Source organism: Typopeltis vanoorti, chromosome 5 (assembly GCF_054136105.1).
Source record: "Typopeltis vanoorti isolate ZY-2024b chromosome 5, IOZ_Tvanoo_1.0, whole genome shotgun sequence".
Classification (NCBI taxonomy): domain Eukaryota; kingdom Metazoa; phylum Arthropoda; class Arachnida; order Uropygi; family Thelyphonidae; genus Typopeltis; species Typopeltis vanoorti.
In genome coordinates, this window is record NC_143553.1 from 14,761,132 (window position 1) to 14,781,263 (window position 20,132).

Sequence of the window (20,132 nt, forward strand, 5' to 3'; positions counted from 1 at the left end):
TGTCCTTACAAAAAACAATGAAATTCCATAAGAGGTGTGGTCCTTTCTGGGCTTTAAATATATTTCCTACAGACAGAAACTGAAGGAATTGTGTTGCTACCACAGGATTTTGCTTTCATGATATTCTAGCTAAACTGATGATGGAATAATAGAAAAAATTTTACAGTTCTATTCTAAAATTTTTCCTATTATTTTGGCATTACAGAATTGTTTGACTTTTGAGAGGCTGAGGGCTTAAATGTAAACCTTTATGAAGTTTACATTTACCAGTTGATCTTAGCAAGTATGGAATGCCAGTGTCCATCTCTTATCCTGGAAAAATGTTCAATATAAACTTACCAAATGATTCTGATGTATCAGAATCATTTGGTAAGTTTAATTTACTTTCATTGAATACTGAAGTATCCATTTCTTTGTGGGAGTGTCTGGTGGTTTACCTTTCAATGATATCCTGGGCATAATTTTTTATACATGAGTTCCCATCGAATGTTATCATTTTTGGAGTTGTTTTGGGAGTGCAACCATAGCTTGTACGAGTCCAACACTCCACGGAGAAGCACTCACAATCTTAAATTTAAGTATCATGAAATTATCAGATGCTGGAAAGGAAGTACGAGTTTGAGTTGCTGTTGATATTTTCTTAACAGGCACCTTCTCAGAATAAGAGAATTTCACCACAGGTGTAGTGGTGGTTGTTCTGTTTTAACTTTTGCACACTTGGCCCTGCGGCCCCCATATATAGATGATACTGCAATAATGGTATGCTCCCTTCAAAGTTATATTAACAACTGCAAAACGCAATCTCAGAACTAGAAAAGTGGTTCAATAAATGGCAAATTCATGTCAATGCAAACAAGAGCTGCACTATTATTCATAAGAAGGTGAGTATCTTCAGAAAGCAAAGTGGTCATGTTTCATACCCCTATTTCATGGCAACCAGTAACTAAATACTTAAGATTACAGCTTAGGGCATTGCTTCATGACCGATATCAACCACATTTGCCCTAAAGTAAATAAGACAATAAGATTGTTATACCTATTACTCAGCTGATGCATCAGACTAAGCATGGAACTTAAACTACACTTAAACAAGATACTGATCAGTCCAGATCTGATATACAGCATAACTCACCTATCTGGGTCTACAGTCACAGGTAGACTCAAACATTATTAAACTACATATAATCATACAAAAGGGACTTGCATAGGAAGAGCTCCAGATTGAGATAAGTATTCTTGGAATAATTAAGTATATACGAGTATTTGTTTGAGTAAGAGCTGCTTAAAAGTTGTGCACTACCAGTACTATTAGTGTGGGGGATTTTCATTTGCCTAAACTTAATTACGAATTCGTTATTATTAGACCTTAGAGTTGTAACCGTCAGAGGAAATAACATGGCGACAGCTTTGTCATTCCATGAATTTAATTTAGACTTAAGCTGTTTTGTTAAGTGAGAGGTGTGTTATATGTATTCTTTCGATTACATATATGATTTGTGGATGTTTAGGGCAGTTGGAAGGAGGGTGTGTGCGAAGTGTGAAATGAACGAGGAATTGATGAATGCAAATATGAAATTGATGACAAAGTGTTAGTAGTGAGAAAGTCGCAGGGAAAATGAGTGCACGTTTGAAAGGAGGTTGTTATAGACCAGATAATGTGAATGGTGGTGATAATGAAATGTATAATCAAATTAGTCAAGCAAATAAGAAAAGGGTGATCATTATGAGTGATTTAAATTATGACAATACAGACTGAAATGATGAGGTAGCAACTGGAAGTAAAGAAAATGAGTTTCTTGAGTTTTTGAGGGATAACTACCTCAGGTCCTCGCGGTTAGCCTAGTGGCTTTGTGCTTCACAACCATGTGCCTGGGAAAGGAGTGTCCTGGGTTTGATTCCCATCGATGACAAGAGGAGCTTAAGGATCTTCCTCAGCCATAGCCAAGTTAGCCGGTCTTGGGCATGGACAGCAGGGTTTTTCCCACCAGTTTCTCTGGGGTTTTTAATCCGGCAAGCAGGCAAACTGGACCCGTGAACACACAGGCTATAGTCATATAAATATGGCAGAAATAGAAGGAAGGCAATGGGAAACCACCTTGCATTATTATCTCCCTAATCAGCTGCAACCATCTCAAAGAGAGGAAGTCACAGGATCAGATCAGAACTACATCAGACAGTATGTAACAGAGGGCACGCGAGGATTGAGGGTCTTGGATTTGGTCATCTCATCAAAGGATATAATTATAAATGAGGTGTCAAATCATCCACCAATCGTTGAGAGTGATCACCTCATGGTCACTCTCAACGATTGGTGGATGATTGGTGGATACCTGGGTGGTTGCCAGCAGTGTGAGGACCTTAGTGAGAAAAGGGTATAGGTGGAACTACAAGGGGGGGGGGGGGGGAGATTATGAAGAGCTCAGGAGACAGCTTGCGGGTGTAGCATGGAATGAGGAGTTAGTGGAAAACAGATCAATGCAGCTTGTGGGATTTTCAAAAACTATCTAGCAGATGCAATGTCGTGTACTCCAAGGGCGAGAAGGTTAAATTAGGTAGGTGTGAGATGAATGAATAGAGATTAAGCATGCGATACAGAGAAAAAGGGCATTGTGGAGGCAGCATAGGAGAAGTGGAAATAACCAATTCCATGAGGTCTACAAAGATAAGGCAAGGAGGGTGACTTAGTTGATGAGGGTAGCTAAAGAGAAGTATGAACAGCAGTTAGCTAATGAAGCCAAAAAGAATCCTAAGGAGTTCTTTCGATATGTAGTCAGCAAAAGAAAGAATGATTATGGAAGGATGACATTGATTGGAGAAAATGCTATAAAGACAGCGGTTGTGGAATGTGTGGTGGAGATACTTAATGAGCAGTATAAAGATCTTTCAATCTTGTGAATGTGACTTCATGGAGAGAGTGAGAGCAGTTGATGATGGGGAGGAAAGACTGACTGTAAGTGAGCAAAATGTGTATGGGGAGTTGAATAAACTAGATGTTAATAAGGCTGTGGGACTTGATAATATATCACCATGTATTCTGAAGGAATGTGCCAAGGAGTTGACACCTGTCTTGACATATTTTTATAATATGAGTCTTGCACTTGGTCAAGTCCCTAAGGAGTGAAAGGGGGGGGACAAGATTGTGCCACTTCATAAAGGAGGTGATCAAACTCAAGCATCAAACTATAGGCCTATCTGTGTGTCAGGTGTTGTGGTTAAGTTGTTGGAGAAGCTTGTGAGAACTAGGATCCAGAGTTGGGTTGACAACAATGGTATTATCCTTGATGGACAGCATGGATTTGCTAAAGGGGGTGTCATGTTTTAGTAATCTACTTACTTATTACAATAAAGTGACTGCTTCCTTGGACAGAGGAAAAGGATACACAGTAATATACTTAGATTTCGCAAAGGCTTTTGATAGAGTACCTCATGATAAATTGATAGTCAAACTAGAGCAGATGGGGTTGGATATTAGATTAATGCATTGGATTGGAGACTGACAATCTGATAGGTATCAACAAGTTATGTATGGGGGAGCAATATCCAAGAAAAAGAAAGTTACTAGTGGAGTGCCTCAGGGGTCTGTTTTGGGGCCATTACTGTTTAACTTGTATATTAACGATATAGGTGAAGATTTGGATGGAGATATTCAGTTGTTTGCAGATAATGCAAAGTTTACAATTGCCACCATTCTGTATGTTCTATATGCTATGGCTTTTGCTTCATAAATAATATTATCTTCATCTATCCAATTCTGTATATGAACTATTATACAGAAATACATGTAATTAAATATAAAATAAAATAAACATTCCATAATACTAATTGCAACCTGTGAATCACTCTCTCTCCCTCTCTCTCTGTATCCATAAGATTTAAATGGTTAGATCTGAGCGAAGATGATCTAGCTGTGGTTGGATCTAAGTATTAGAAGGTTTCTATAGCTATATGTCAATGTGCTTGTATTTATTTTAATAATCCTTTGCTCTTGTCTTTACCAATGTTGCAATGTATCTTCTAATCCTGAACTGTTTGGCCATCACTACTCATTGTCAAATTATTAGAAATGCACTCAATCAAAAAATTAAATAGTTCCTGGAAATAAGAACCCGTACATTTTGACCATGACCTGATATCCATTCTTATCTGAATATGGATTGATACCCAGGAACATGATACCCACAGGGTATCATGGAAGAAAACCACCATGCTCCACCACAGCAAATTCAAGAAAGAGAGACTATTCTTAGAAGCAGCAGCAGTTCTCAGAAATCAACCAAATCTTAATAAATATGGTTGCATTAAGCTTCCAAAGATTTGGGAAACACTCATCACCAGAGGTCCCACTTTACATTCCAGGCCACCTACAACTGCCCTTAGAGGGCGCTCCACCTAGATAGGACTTTAGTGTCACCCACGTGGTTGGGCTTAGTATTGTATGATATTTGTGTTAATATTACATTAGTTATTTTTGTAATCCCTGTAGATGTCCTAGTGACTAGGACGAAATATAGTAAATATTAAATTCTGTTTTAATCCTTTCTGAGTGTTGTTAAAAATCCATTAAGCCTCCAACATGATGTCCTCACAGCACTTAAGCCTCTACACATGAATACCGAAGATGATTTTCAATGATTTTCATTACCTGGCATAATATGACCACCTAACTTATATAGACTCTTGAAGTGCAATAAAAATATTTGCTCTCAAAGCTATTTAAGGCATAAACAGACTTTTTTATTGTTTAAAAATTTGATAAAAATGTATTGTTATTAAAAATAATAATAAAAAATACTGAAGTAATGACATTAACTTCATCACAGGCAGATTTCCTTGAAAGAGTAGAAATTAGGTCCCACATGACACTGAATTTTAAGCCACTCATATATCTGGAGTGGTAGTTACAGTCTTAGAAAAGCAAATTATGGTCACATTAGAGGAAAGAATATGAGAGCAAATACTTTATAGTACACACTAAGATATTTGTATAGAAAATTATGATAGGTATTGTTATGTGAGTTAGTGCAGGGTCTCCTCAATGAATTCTAGCACTTCATAGAGTTACTTAAATAATAACATATTTTTTGTTGTTGTGTAGTTTCAAGTAAAAATTTATTCCTTGTTTTGATTTCTTAATGTAAAAAAAATAAAAAAATTAAAAAAATATTTACTGTAAATGATATGCATAATGTAAGATTTATTATTTTTTTTGTTAGATGTATTTTACATTAAAACAGTTGCTAATCAAAATATTCTACTTACAGGTACACTTGCATAAGATGATGTCCAGACAAATGGACGAACACCAAAAAGCATGATTGGTCGAGTCATAACAGGAATATATTTCTAAAAAGAAATATAATGTAAAAAAAAAAGGAATTTATGCAACAATATACTTACAGAATGACAGCACATTTATTGTTATTATTTTTATTTTTCAGAACTCTACAGAGTCCTAACATTCGTTATGGGAGATCTACATTAGATGACTCATATCTCAAACTCATTCACTATCTGCACTTTCACCATTCTTTCAGTCAGGGTATTTAATACGAGGGTTGTTTGAAAAGTTTACTAAATTTCCAATAGATGGTGACACAATTCATTCATTCATACCAGTGTCAGCATGTATCATCTTTTTCTTGACCCCTGACAAAATTTTAGCCATGTGCTATGCGTAGTTCTTGTTTGGCAAACATTTAAAATGTGTTTGCATTTTTCATAAAAATCGAGAAAAACGAGTTTCGTGCAGTGATAAAACACTTTTATTTGAAGAAGTGGATGGCCACACAGATCAATGTTAGATGCAGTTCACGGGTACTCTGCACCAGCATTAAAGACTATTTATTTTTGGATAAATGAGTTTAAACGTGGTCATAAGTCCATCGAAGATGAAGCATGCTCCAGACACACGACTGAGGTCACTACTAAGGAAATGATTGAAAAAAATCCATGGTACTGTTATGGAAGACTGCTGAGTGAATGTGCATGAGATTGCTGAGATTGTAGGCATCTCAACTAATGGGTGTATAATATCCTGCACGAAAAACTGCATGTGAAAAAGCTGTGTGCGCAATGGGTACTGCGATTGTTGACTGTCGATCAAAAACGCATGCGAAAAGACATTTCAATGCAGCATTTGGCGATGCTTAATCGCAATTCGCAGGATTTTTTGCATCGCTTCATGACTGTAGATGAAACGTGGATCCACCACCACTACACATCTGAGTCCAAGCAGCAGTCAAAGCAGTGGACAATGCCTGGTGAAAGAGCACCAAAAAAAAAAAAAAGCGAACACCGTTTTGACAGCTGGAAAGGTGATGGGCACTGTTTTTTTAGGTTCCCAAGGAATTATCATGATAGACTATTTGGAAAAGGGCAAGAAAATAACAGGAGTCAATTATGTGTCATTGTTGGGCTGTTTAAAAGTGAGGAAAAAACGGCCAAGATTGGTACACAAAAAAGTGCTCTTTCATCAGGACAATGCACTGTCCCACACATTGGCCATCGCAATGGCAAAATTGCACAAATTGAGGTTCGAATTGGTTCCACATCCACCATATCCTCCAGACTTGGCCCTGTATGACTATTTCTTGTTCCCAAACTTAAATACTGTATTTGGCTCGGTGGGAAAAAATTTTCCTCAAACGAGGATGTCATCAAGGCTGTCAATAACTATTTTGAACAATTTAACAAATCCTACTTTTTAGATGGGATGAAAAAATTGGAAACTCACTGGACCAAATGTGTAGACCTCGATGGAGACTATGTTGAGAAATAAATGTGATTTTTTCCCAAAAAACATGTTTTTTTACCAAACTTTTCAGACAACCCTCATACTTCTACCACTTGCCATGCAAAAAATCTTCCTTCTCACCCTCTTAGTCACACTTCCTTTCAAACTTCCAGGGATAGACTATTCCATATTCCACATTTCCCCTAGTTCTAACATATAAAAAATTTAATATCAACCAGTAAATACCTCTTAACAGCCTTAAATGTGTCAATCACATCATCTCTATGTTGTCTGTCCATTAGACTCTGCAGATTACATGCTCTTGGTCTGTCCTCATAATCAATGTTCTGCAATCCTGATATCATTTTATTATCTCTCTCTCTCTCTCTCTCTCTCTGTACATTCTTGTACATTCTCCAAAGTACTCAATGCCCTTCAAACTCTAATGATCAGATTTGAGCACAATAATCCAGATGTGGTCTGATCAATGCCTTACAATGAAACTACCACAATCTTATCTCTCTTTATCAACATCCTCCTCAATACTGCAGCAATCTTCATGACCTTTGCACTATGTCCTATCTATGTAGAGTATGTAGCTTCCATCTGTGGATCCCAGATTTCAAAACTCTCCATTTATCTGCATTAAACCAACATCCCCATTCATTTTTGCACCCCTTCTACCTTATTCAAATCCTCCAGAAGAGTCACATCAGCATGATTACTAATAAACCCTAAGCTCCACATCACCTGCAGCAACCAACTGAATATCTCTCTGCACTCTAGTGACAATATTACTGGCATAATGGCTGGGCAGTAACAGTTATAACCTTATAACCAATACTGCCTATACACAATTCTATAATACCAATCTGGAAACCAATTTCCAATCTAATCTACTAATCTGATAATTTAACCCACATGGTTCAACATAATATCAACCTATCATATGGTACCCTGCCAAACACATTTGCAAAATCCAGAGAAATGACAGTATATACTTTTCCCCTTATCAGTCACTCATGATTCTGTATTATAAAGGCAATGAAATTACTAAAACAAGAGCATCCTTTAACAAATCATGCCAACCTTCATAGATATATCAAATAACACTATCCTCATCTGTCCAATTCTGATTACAAGTTATTAATTTATTCAAAATCTTAAAAGCCAAAAATGAAGTACAAACCAATCTATAGTTTAATACTTCCATTTATGCAATTGCACCCTATTATCCTCCATAGGAACTCTTCCATTTGCAAGACTTTCATTAAACAACCTGGTCTGTTCCTTAGCATAATCCTTTAAAATCCAATCCCCTACCTCACTGACATTTACAGTGCTAAGAATTTGATATTGCTCCTCTTCTCTGAGTTCCAGTCCTTCAGTCTTTTCTATCCCTCTAGAAATAAAAGGTGCTTTTATTTCTAGAGGAAGAAGCACCCTACTGTGTAATCTCCATTAGTCATCCATCTATCATTTCCAACCAGAAAGGTTAATTTTTATAGAATCATTTCTCCTTCTCCTATTATTATTATACAGGCACCTCCATGAAGTCTGAAGACTCATCACAGGAGACCCAATCTATCATACCTCTCCTTGAACCCATTAACAGACAAAGCACTCACAACTGACTTTGGCAACCCATTCCAGTCATTCACAATTCTCCAAAATAATCTAGTCCTCACACCCCTATTACCCACATCTTTATTCAACTTCCAGGAATGACTCTTGTTATGGTCTCTATAGCCAAGTGCTGAAACATTTTCCCTGCATCTACCCTATAAAACCCTTTAAGCAACTTAAATGTTTCTATTATATCCCCTCTTTTCCTATCAACCAACTTCTGCAATCTACACATCCTCATAGGTAACATTCCACAGGCCACTCACCATCGTGATCACTCATCTCAGAATCCTCTCCACCACTTCCTCATCCCCAAGATCAGCCACATAATGAAAGAACTCCTTGGGAATTTCCTGGACCACAGTGCTAGGCTTTTCTCATATTCTAATTTTTTCTCTCTTAACTACATTAGTCATCCTTCAAGCTTGAGTCTTATCAAAATGTTTTACTTACAGGTACACTTGCATAAGATAATGTCCAGACAAATGGACGAATTCCTTTCTCCTGCTAGTTGACCACCTTCCTCTGTTTATTCTATAACCATATACTTTTCCATCACCCTACTTTTTTTTTTATAACCTAGTTTTCATCTGCAATTTTGTTTATTTTTACTAGTCAATCATTTTACATCAAATTGCATTATCTTTTTCACCCCAAGTATTCAAGTTTAACATTCCTGCTAATAATGATTTCTTAACTAGCTCCCATGCTGTACTGATCTGGCTCTTTTCCTTCAAATTCTATGTGTTTCTAAGGCTATTATAATCATCAGCCTATGGGAGAATGGAGAGGGTAGAACAAGGCGGGGAACATCCTTGGAAACTATATATGTCCACTCATCAGCCACTATCCATGCAAAGAACAGTGGCTACTGAGTGGAGGGCACTGCCTAATACTTTGGTGAATGTGGATACATCGAATGAGTATAAACCATGATTTAATGACTTTGTGTGTAACAATGTGTGCCTCCTACAATGAGTCCTTTGATTCCATGGAGGGCTGATGTCAATAATCAGCTTTATAATCTACTCTATAATATAAAATGATAAGCCTGTTTTTGTAACGTTTTTGTGTCACGTTTTTTGTCAAGTTATTTGAAACGTTTTGAAATTCAGGGCTACCCTGAGTGTCAAGTCCTCAAAATTCGAGTAATCAGAATTCAAGAACAGGCCTACCAGTCCAGAACTCGAGGGAGTTGGGTGTCGTATGCGGCAGGGGGCAGAACTCCCCCTTTCGAGTTTTTGCAATTCGAATCATCAGAATTCAAGGAAAACCGGCCTACCAGTCCGACTCGGGAGGTTGGGCACCATATGCGCCGGGGGGGGGGGGGGGGGACCTCCTTCGAGTCTTCACAATTCGAGTCATCAGAATTCAAGGAGAACTGGCCTACCAGTCCGGAACTCGGGGGATTGGGTGCCGTAGGTGCCAGGGGGAAGAACCTCCCCTTTCAAGTTTTCGAAATTCGAGTCATCAGAATTCAAGGATAATTGGCCTACCAGTCCGGAACTCGGGAGATTGGGTGCCGTAGGCACCATGGGAGAACCTCCCCTTTCGAGTCATCAGAATTCAAGGAAAACCGGCCTACCTGTCTGGAACTTGGGGGAGTTGGGCCCTGTAGGTGTCGGGGGGGGGGGCTTCCCCCCAGTTCCATATAAAGTCCTTCTTACAATCATCATTGAAGGCAAGACTACATGGTCATTTTCATCAAATGGAGACAAGTATGAATATGACATCTTAGTAATGATCAGATCCTCTGATGCTATGACCAAATCCAAAACTCTTTATCCTTGAGTTCTTCCACCACATACTGTTTAAGACATGTGGCGCTCAAAATTCAGTTCCCTTATTACTGACCTGATTCCTATGCCTAATTCATATTGTTTATAGTTAAAATCTCTGCATATGATCACTTGTTTTGCTTTTGCCAAAATAACTTGCATTTTGTCAAAACATTTCCCACTCATTGCCTTCTGTGTTCTGCCCACTTCTGCCTAAAATAATACACTCTCAAAGCCATCAGAGTCATTTACTCCTGATTCTGTACCTTGAAAGGACAACATTAGGAATGCAAGGAGTGTTAAGGATTTTAAGATTCTATGTGATAAATATGTTGTCAGTTGAGTGAACCTCCTATATGATGAGTCTACCGACTCCATGGAGGATGTAACAACAATTATCACTTATGATAAGTGATGAATTGTGCCGTCTCTACCTTGAGAATGGTATTTAAAATAGATCTGGGGGGGGGGGGGGGGGATTACTTGAATGGCCCATGAAAATTATTTCATATCATAATATATATATATTTTTAAAAAATTGCCTTCTGGTGCTAATTCATCACAAACTGTCCTCCTTACTTATTTTTATTGTCTTTTCATGTGATATTAACAACTGTAAATATTTATATGTATAATATAATTTTTTTAATCTCATTTTAATTTTTTTTATTAATATATATAATAATTTACATTTTTTTATATAAAATATATATAATAATTTACATTTTTTTATATAAAATATATATATTTTTTAAATTTTCACATTTGATGTCCATAGAGGCCATATGGTCACTGCCGTACCACACATGATTTTGGCAATGATGTCTTCTGCTAGAGTAAGTGGCAAGGTCTCAGAGTCCCTTTCCACACAAAGTTTGTAGGACAATCACAAACATCCATGCCCATGGTGGGATTCAAGCCCACGGCCTCTTGGCTGGAGAGCGGACACGCTAACCACTCGGCCAACCAGGCCGGCATATAAAATATAAATTATAAAATATAAATATTTTCATAGGTTTGCCTTTTGAAGATATTTGTTTAAGAATGTCCTCATTATTTACTTTATTAAGCTTTTTACTGATATTAAAATGAACAATCATTGCTATTATCCTATTGACTTCCATGGAGTAACAAGACTCATTGTGGAAAGTCAACACTATTCAATACAAAGTCTATCATACCATGATTGAACTTATCCACCATTTGCACTTTCACCACGATCTCAGGCAAAGGAGTCCATGTTCCTACCACTCTCCATTCAAAAAACATACTTCTTACTCTTTTATTCAGTATGTACTTCCTTTGGTAACTTCCACAAATGGCTCCTTGTTCTTGTTCCTCAGCCCATTCCTCAGCCCATACTGTATGAAAAAATCTCAATATTAATCTGATAATAACTTAACAGCTTAGATGTCACAATCATATCTCCTCTTTGTCTTTCTATTCCCCAAACTCTGCAGCCCGAATGCCCTTAGTCTATCCTGATAATTAATATTATACAGTCCTGATGGAATTTTTGTTATCTGTCTCTACATCCCCCTCCAAGCATGGAGGGGATGTAGAGACAGATAACAAAAATTGTTATCTGTCTACATCCCCTACATCCCCTTCACATGCATCAAATCCCAGTGACCAGATCTGAGCACAGAAATCTAGGTATCATATCAGTATGAACAATGCTTCGTATAATGGCACATGATTCTTTTATCCATCATGGTCAGTGTTCTCAATATTGGAGCAATTTTCTAAAGTTGTCTTCACAACTTTTGCAATATATCCTCTCAACAGTAAATTTCTATATGCATTCATCCCAAAATCCCATGCATCCTCAACTTTTTCGAGCACAACTCTAAGTGAGTATCAAGCATCTCATCTGTGGATCCAAAATTTCAAAACTTTACATTTAGTTGCATTAAACTGATACCTCCATTCTTTTCCACCTTTCCAATCCTCTTGAATAGCCAAAACTATTACTAATAACCCTCAATGACATAAAGATTGCACATTAATAGTCCTAATGCTGAACCCTGTGGAACTCATCTTGCCAGCCTGGTTGGCCGAGTGGTCAGCATATCCGCTCTCCAGCCAAAAGGCTGCGGGTTCGAATCCGACCATGGGCATGGATGTTTGTGATTGTCTGTGAAAATACTAGTGGTGGTGATGGACAGTAGATGGCATTGGTGTAGATGATGTGGTTTGATGTAGTTAGAGGATTGAGTGTTGAAGATGGAGGGTTGTAGAGCAAGTGACCTCCCTCAATGAGTCTGGGACTCCCTGGAGGTGTCAAGTAACAGTAATAATAATCTTCTTCCTCCCCCCAATGCTGCTTACTCATATACAACTCTCTGATATCTATCAGAAAGTCAGTTAGCAATCCAATCCACTAATCTGATATCAAAACCCATATGGTGCAACTTAACCTCCTTACTGGCTGAGGTAGATGAAATAGTGAGACCAAATTGCACTTCTTATTCATGTTATTCAATAGGTGTTACAGAATCGTATTCAGATTTAGCTGGACGTCTATAGACATCCTGGCTGGTTGGGGGATTAATATCAAATGTGGCACCCTGTCAAATGCCTTTGAAAAATCCAGCAAAATCATAGTATGCCTTAACTTCACCCACTTGCTCTTGTTGTAGTGAGTCGGAGACCCATGCTCTTGTTATTCTATTGTAAAAGGTAACCAGATTCCTAAAACTAGAGCATCCTTTAACAAATCCATGAATTTGTTAAAGGGCACTTTAACAAATAATATTGCATAATAATAATAAATATCAAATAGTAATAATATTAATAATAACACATATTGAATAATAATAATATTAATAATGACAGTAATATTGCAGAAATAATATTGACCTCATCAACCCACCCACCTTCTGTATATGAGCTATTAATAATTTCTCCAAAATCTTAACAACTAAAGAAGAAATACAAACTGGCCTATAGTTTGAAATCTCCATTCTATGACTACATTTATGCAATAGCACTATCTCACCTCCTACTTCCAGTTTCTCTCTTCTTTCATTCCCACTTTTCCAGTTTCTCTCATCTCTATCCCTTGCTTCCATACTCTCTTGACTTTCTTTCATTTCCTCTCTTCTCTTGCCTTCCTCTCTCTCTCTCTTTCTTGCTCTGTGATGCCCTTCTTGCAGTAGCCAACCTCTTCAGACTCCTAATATTTTCATTCATCCTCTCCAGACAAACCATCTCCCTCTTCCACACTGCCCAAGATCAAATCCAGGTGTGATTTTTTACTTTCTCTCCATCCTCCAACACACTATTGGTATTCACAAATTGAATTGTACCAATTTGTAAGGCACTATTTAAGCAGATGTAAGATATAATTGTGTAAAGACAATTTCTCTGTGTGTTTAGAATGTATTTTAGTTTTGAAAAAAAAAAACTCTCACAGAACATCTGGGAGTGAAGATAAAGTTAATGCATATTTATAGACTAAGAAATTCATATGTGTATACCAATGGGTGAAAATGCAAATTAAATTTACAACTGATCATGGTGATAGGCAGTAGATAGCATTGTGCTTCTTCTAGTTGGAAGTGAGGGAGATGATGAATTTTATTGGAGTATTGTGCCCTCCAACAATGAGTCTCTGGACTCCTTGTAGGTGTAATATAATAATATTATTATTATTATTATTAAATTTCCATACAGTACATCTTCAATAAAACATAGAACTGAATTTTATCCATTTCCTTGCAAAATGCATCAGCTCTGCTTGTAACATATGTCTTTTGTGATACCATTTCTAAATTTTTAGCAATGTTGCTTAGTTTTAGATGGGCATTTACTGGGAGAAGATCTGTAGTATTTTCAAAATTTTTAGGATTCAATATGAAAATTCTTCATAAAGATTATGGTATGTTAAATACTTTTCATTAAAACAGTGAATACTTTATCCATTGTCACATCATACATGCTTATTCAATAAGTTACTTTTGGATTTCATTGTATGATATTGAAACCAATTTCTCTAGCATCTTTTTTTTTTTAATTCTAAAATCTCTTTCAACAAACACACTGGTGTATCTTAAAATATAATTGTTATAAATTTTGAAGTGCAAAGACTTCAAAATTGAAATGTCTGATATTTCCTCAGATGTACTTTGAATCATATGTTGTATTTTCTGAATAAAAGTAATGTTTAATTAATTTAAATTAAAAAGGAAAAAAGAAGATAGCAGATATTTCAACCCATTCTCACAAAGCATCACTTGGAAATTACCAGTAACCCACCAGGCCAGTCCACTCCTGCATGAAAGTATAATAAGTGATGAGTTATGCCACTCCTCTCTATTTTGCCAAAATATTCTGTATCCTTTGCTTTCTCCTCAAGACATCATCCCCTTTCAACAAGTTTTGCTAATACCAATCATCTTCAGATGCTCTGATAACAGAATCTCATTCCCTTTCTTCCTGATCTCTTGGCATCTGTGTATAGAAAAACTAGTGCATTGTCAGTATTTTCATAACTGCTACTCTTCCCCATACTGCACTCTTCTCTGCATTATACCACACAACCTCTATTCTTCCCAGCTACTTGTTTGACATGAAGCCATCCTTTCAGTAGTATATTACAACATTATTGAAATGGTCACTAACCAGACAGTTTCAACCTTTTTATAAAGGTATAGAGGGCCTTCAAAAATTCTATGAGCAATGTGCAATGTATAAGGTTGCTCTTAACCTCATTGAGTGATCTGAAAAGGTCACTCTAAGCTCATCACTCAGAATACCCAGTAGTGGTTTCACCTGATAACACTATGCCAAACGTACCCTGCTCAGCAATAGGCAAAATCCTACTTTCAGCTGAACCTTGACTTTAACTAGCGATCAGCATCATCTAGATGACTTTGAAAAAGATCAGTACCACTAGAATCCTGTAATTATAGTATCATCAGTGAGATATTGAGGATATATCAGAAAGGGTTCAAATCCCACTTTCAGCTGAACCTTGACTTTAGCTAGTGATCAGCATCATCTAGATGACTTTGAGAAAGATCAGTACCACTAGAATTCTGTAATTATATTATCAGCAGTGAGATATTGAGGATATATTAGAAAGGGTTCAGAGAAGACCGACTAAGGTGATAACTGGTCTTCAGAATGTGGGGTATGATGACAGATTGACAGAATGCAGTTTACAAAGCCTTGTAAACAGAAGGAAGAGAGGGGATATGATTGAAACGTTTAAGTTGGTGAAGGATTGTTATCAGGTTAATGTGGAAGAATTTTTTCTTAGAATAGAAGAAGTGGGTAGAACAAAGGGACATACCTGGAAGCTGTGTAAAGAGAGTGTGAACAGTGGCATAAGGAGCAAGTCTTTGAATGGAGAATGGCTGACGAGTAGAATGCATTGCCTAATATTATGGTGAATGCAGATGCATTGAATGAGTTTAAATCACGGTTTGATGGTCTTTGTGTGTAATGTGCCTAATGTGACGAGTCTCTTGACTCAATGGAGTTCTAGTGTTATAATAATATAATATAATAATGAAAAAAAAAATCACATCAATCCCAAAATCTTACATTTGTTCACTGTGGTAGTCAAATATTAGAAATACCAGCCATTATCTATATGGCAAAGGGTGAGATGTGCATCTCATTGTTCACACATAGGTCATCAGATCATAATTAGAAATGTTAGATGGCTGTGACCTATGCAGAGCCTAAGAAGAACATATTACTGCTTCTCTTCTATTTCTATGCTGACCAGGCTGCCAATGCTTAATTTCAGGCTAAATCTCATGCAATTTATTTCTCAGTGCTTCTTGCCATAATTAGCTTTGATCTTATAAATTGTCTCTAATCTGTATAGGGGACTGACATATAGTGCGTAGACAAGCGGACCAACAACTACATCTGCAGTCTCATTCCGTCAATTCTTAATGTAGCTGCAAATCTTACACAGCCAAACATCAAAATTAAGGGTCTTCATTTTGTCAAACAGCTAAAGAATCTCACAAAATACTGGATGTAGATTGCATGAGAGGAGACAGCTGGTAAAGAACTCAATGGTTTCCCTTTCAGTCGTTTCTGACCCTAGGTGACTTTGTAGGCATTGCCCACAAACTATTCCTGATGAGATTTTACAGGGTAGTTCACCATTGCTTTCGTTAACTCCCCAATTTTATCCAGGCTCAGGACCAGCATATGGCAGTCATTCATGACTGTAATCCATGTGTATTCACGAGGCCAGTTTGCATAAGAACTCAATGAGTCTGTATAAATCATCCATTTTTGGCAGTGGTTTTCTTTTATGTGCACAAGGTGAATGGCATGTGACTCTGTTGTGTAATTACTGCACTCAAATGGGATCTTTCTGGATATAATAAGGTCAGCAACACAACCAACAGTCTCTCTCATATCATGTACCTTTGGTACAGACGGGTAATAGTTCAGAGTGCTGCTCTGTACACATTAAACAATTCCAGATAGACAGATGGAGTATGAAACTTTCTTAGTTGACATAATTGGAGGATACAGGATGTAGTTTAAGCCTGCCATGGAAGAATGCTGCAATTGTTTCAGTGCAGGTAACATCGTCAACATTTATACAACAGCTTGCATAACCTCGTTTACACTCATACCAAAGTGGTATAAGGCAGTCTGATATGTAATATTTAGCTTTCAAACACTGAGAAAAAATGCTAGTCTTTGTAGGATATTTTGAAAGAGACTTTATTTTTAGGGCATAGTTAAGAGACAACTGTTTCCTTCTAAGTGTCTGAACAAGTTCTGCTTTGATGTAAAAGCTGAATGGTCAATGTGTGAAAAGCACCTGTAGCTATTTGAATACCTTGATGATAAATAGGGACCAATGATAAGAGTGTGCTCTCCCTTGCAGAACTGTAAACTCAGAACTCTTTGACTAAAGGGCTCTTTGACTCTTTGACTGTTGGGCGTGTTGGCAGAGTGGTTAGCATATCTGCTCTCCAGTCAAAAGGCTGCAGGTTTGAATCCTGTCATGGGCATGGATGTTTGTGATTGTCTGTGAAAATACTAGTCTACTATACTAATTATACTAATAATACTAATCTACTATAATATAACTCAACTCTAATGGTGGTGGAGTGGATGGCATTAGTGTAGATGACGCGGTTGGTGGATGAGGTTGAGTGATGGAGATGTACAGTAGGTGCCCTCTCTCAATTAGTCTTGGACTCCCTGGAGGTGTCAAATAATAATAATAAGTTTGCGATAAATGTGAAGCAAGGAAAATTTACCTTTCAGTAGAGGACAGAATGCAAAGATATTCAATGCTCCTTTGCACATATAAACACAGTCTATTTGAATCCTCATGTAGAACTACAACTACTTCATTTTGTGTCATTGGAAACACCTTCATTATCCCTATTTAAACTTCTCCAATAGCATTAAAATAAAGATAAAATAATGGCCCTAAAACAGACCTTGGCATAACTCTCTGACACCATTTTTCTCTAGTGTCTTTTTTTTTTTTTTATGTGGCTTCCACCCATGAAAGGTTATAAAACCTTTTGTGCACTAGTACCATTGGTGAACTAAGGATTTTTTTTTTGTCTATTTTTTAAACTTTTTAATTTTTTTATTCTTTTTCTTGATTCTGAAATCTTGCTATAGAGACCAAATGGGATACATTTGTGAGCCATTTCAGGCCTCATATATGCAGTGGTCTAACATTGGACAATGAAATTCATCTCCCACCTAAAGACAATCACAAACATCCCATGCTCATAATTTGAACCCATAGTCTGTTGGTTGTTGAATGGATACACTATTGCTCAGCATATCAGGAAAACAATACATGTCAAACAGCCTATCAACTATAATTAATAGCCTATCTAAATTATGCTAATCTACTACAATATAACTCAACTCTAATCTATTATGTAACCCTATCTGCCCAATACCATTGGCAGATAGAGAATTTTCACTGGCAATCTCTCAGAGTCCATATGCAAAAATATTCTGCGTGTGTGGCCAGGCAAATGACGTAATAGTTTCCATCATTTGCAAGCCAGACAACAAGTAAAATATTGTGCTTGTTTTTCTGTTTCTAGTGTTGTTGTTCTGAAAATAAGACTTCAAAATGCAGGAACATTCTCAATTAGGTTAGATATTGTGCATTTTGTATGATAATGCGAGGTCTCGCAATTCACTTGAAGTATCTCACGTAATGGAAAATTTAAAAGTATAGTAATGTATTCCCACTTCTCCCAATGTACACTAATTACATGAGTCCTACAAAGTTTGACCTTTTTCCTAAGTTGAGAGTACCATTCTGTGAGAAATGCTTCACTTCCACTGACAAGGCTTCTTTTGTAGTAACTTGACTTATCAAACACATCAACAAATAATGTTAGCAAACAGTTATACAAGGCTTAACCAAACATTGGATAACAGGGATAAGGCAGAATTGAGGATGTATTGAAGGCCAATAAATGCATTTTATATTAAATCAATGTTTGTTTTAACAACAAGGAGGGAAGTCGCTGAAGAACGAGGTGGTGGATTTGAGCTGTGCTAGAAAAAAGCGTTTTTAAACGGTGTGTATTGTGACTACTGTCAGGAATTGTGCTACATTTTTTTTTCAGTGATACAAGTAGTGCTGCTTTTGGAGTTTAGTTGCTGATTATATTGTGTTATTTTTTGGTTACCGAGAAGGCAAGGTCACAATCGGACGTATCTACAGTGGAAGAGAAGAAGAAGATAAGCTTATGTAGTAGTTATTTAGTATATTTAAATATAGTTTATACTTATAGTATTATTATTATCATTATTATTATTATTACCCCAAGACCTCATGGAGTCATCTGGGAGGTCCATTTATCACACAACATCTCATCATACTGTGTCTTAAACACACTCAAACTCCTTGCAGACAACTCTCAGGCAAGGCATTCCAATCATTCACAACTCTGTACGAAAAAAACCTGCCTCTCACTCCCCTACTCATACCCTCTTTATACAGTTTCCAGGGATGACCTCTGGTTCCCCCCTGATCTCCCACTATTCTCTGTAGAACTTCTCCACCATTGATCTTATAATAACCCCTTACCAACTTGTAGGTCTCTATCACATCTCCCCTCTTCCTCCTCTCCACCAGACTCTGCAAATTACATCTTCTCAATCTTTCCTCATACTCAACATTCCAGAGGTCAGAAACTACATTAGTCAGTCGCCTTTGGACACTTTCCAACATCTCTTCATCCTTCTGAAACCCGGTGACCAAATCAGGTCACAATAGTCCATGTGTGGCCTAATCAAAGCATTATACAACGGAACAAGAATCTCCCTACTTCTACACATCAGTGTCCTCTGCATCACTCCCAGAAGCCTTTGTGTTGTCTTCACAATTTTGGTGACGTGTCCCCTAAATTATTATTATTATTATTATTCAGGCCTCCATGGAGTCAAAAGACTCTTCGTGGGAGGTCCCCCTCTAAGAAACACAAAATCTATCATACCACTCTTTAAACTTATTGACAGTTCTCGCTCCCACCACTCCATCAGGCAATGCATTCCACAGTTCAACCACCCTCCATGCAAAGAAACCACTCCTTACCCTCTTGCTCACAGTTTCCTTTCGTAACTTCCAGGGATGGCCTCTTGTCATCACTCCTTCCCGCTGTTCAACCAAGCGAAAGAACTCCCCAGTGTCAACCCTGTAACCACCTCTCAACAGTTTAAAAGTCTCAATCATATCACCTCTCCTTCTTCTATCCACAAAACTCTGCAGTCCACATTCCCTCAGCCAATCCTCATAACTATCCTTGTACAGTCCTGAAACCATCTATGTCATCCATCTTTGTGTCCTTTCCACAGTTAATTTATCCCCTTCAAATTGTGGGGACCAAATCTGAGAACAATAGTTTAAGTGTGGTTTGATCAGAGACTTATACAGCAGAATGATAACTCTCTTATCTCTGTAGGTCAGTGTCCTTCTCATAATTGCAGCAATCCTCTGTGTTACCTTCACCACCTTTGCA

The 20,132-nt window shown here is 37.3% G+C and overlaps 1 protein-coding gene across 4 annotated transcripts in view; it reads right to left on the bottom strand.

Moving 5' to 3' along the window:
* LOC150106232 (voltage-dependent calcium channel subunit alpha-2/delta-3-like) overlaps window positions 1-20,132 on the bottom strand; it is a 2,133,114-nt gene that overhangs the window by 1,311,519 nt on the left and 801,463 nt on the right. For all 4 annotated transcript variants that reach the window (XM_090393048.1, XM_090393049.1, XM_090393047.1 and 1 more), the window contains one exon: window positions 5,260-5,343. In XM_090393048.1, the coding sequence (XP_090249174.1) occupies window positions 5,260-5,343 (84 nt within the window). The remainder of the gene's footprint in view (window positions 1-5,259; window positions 5,344-20,132) is intronic.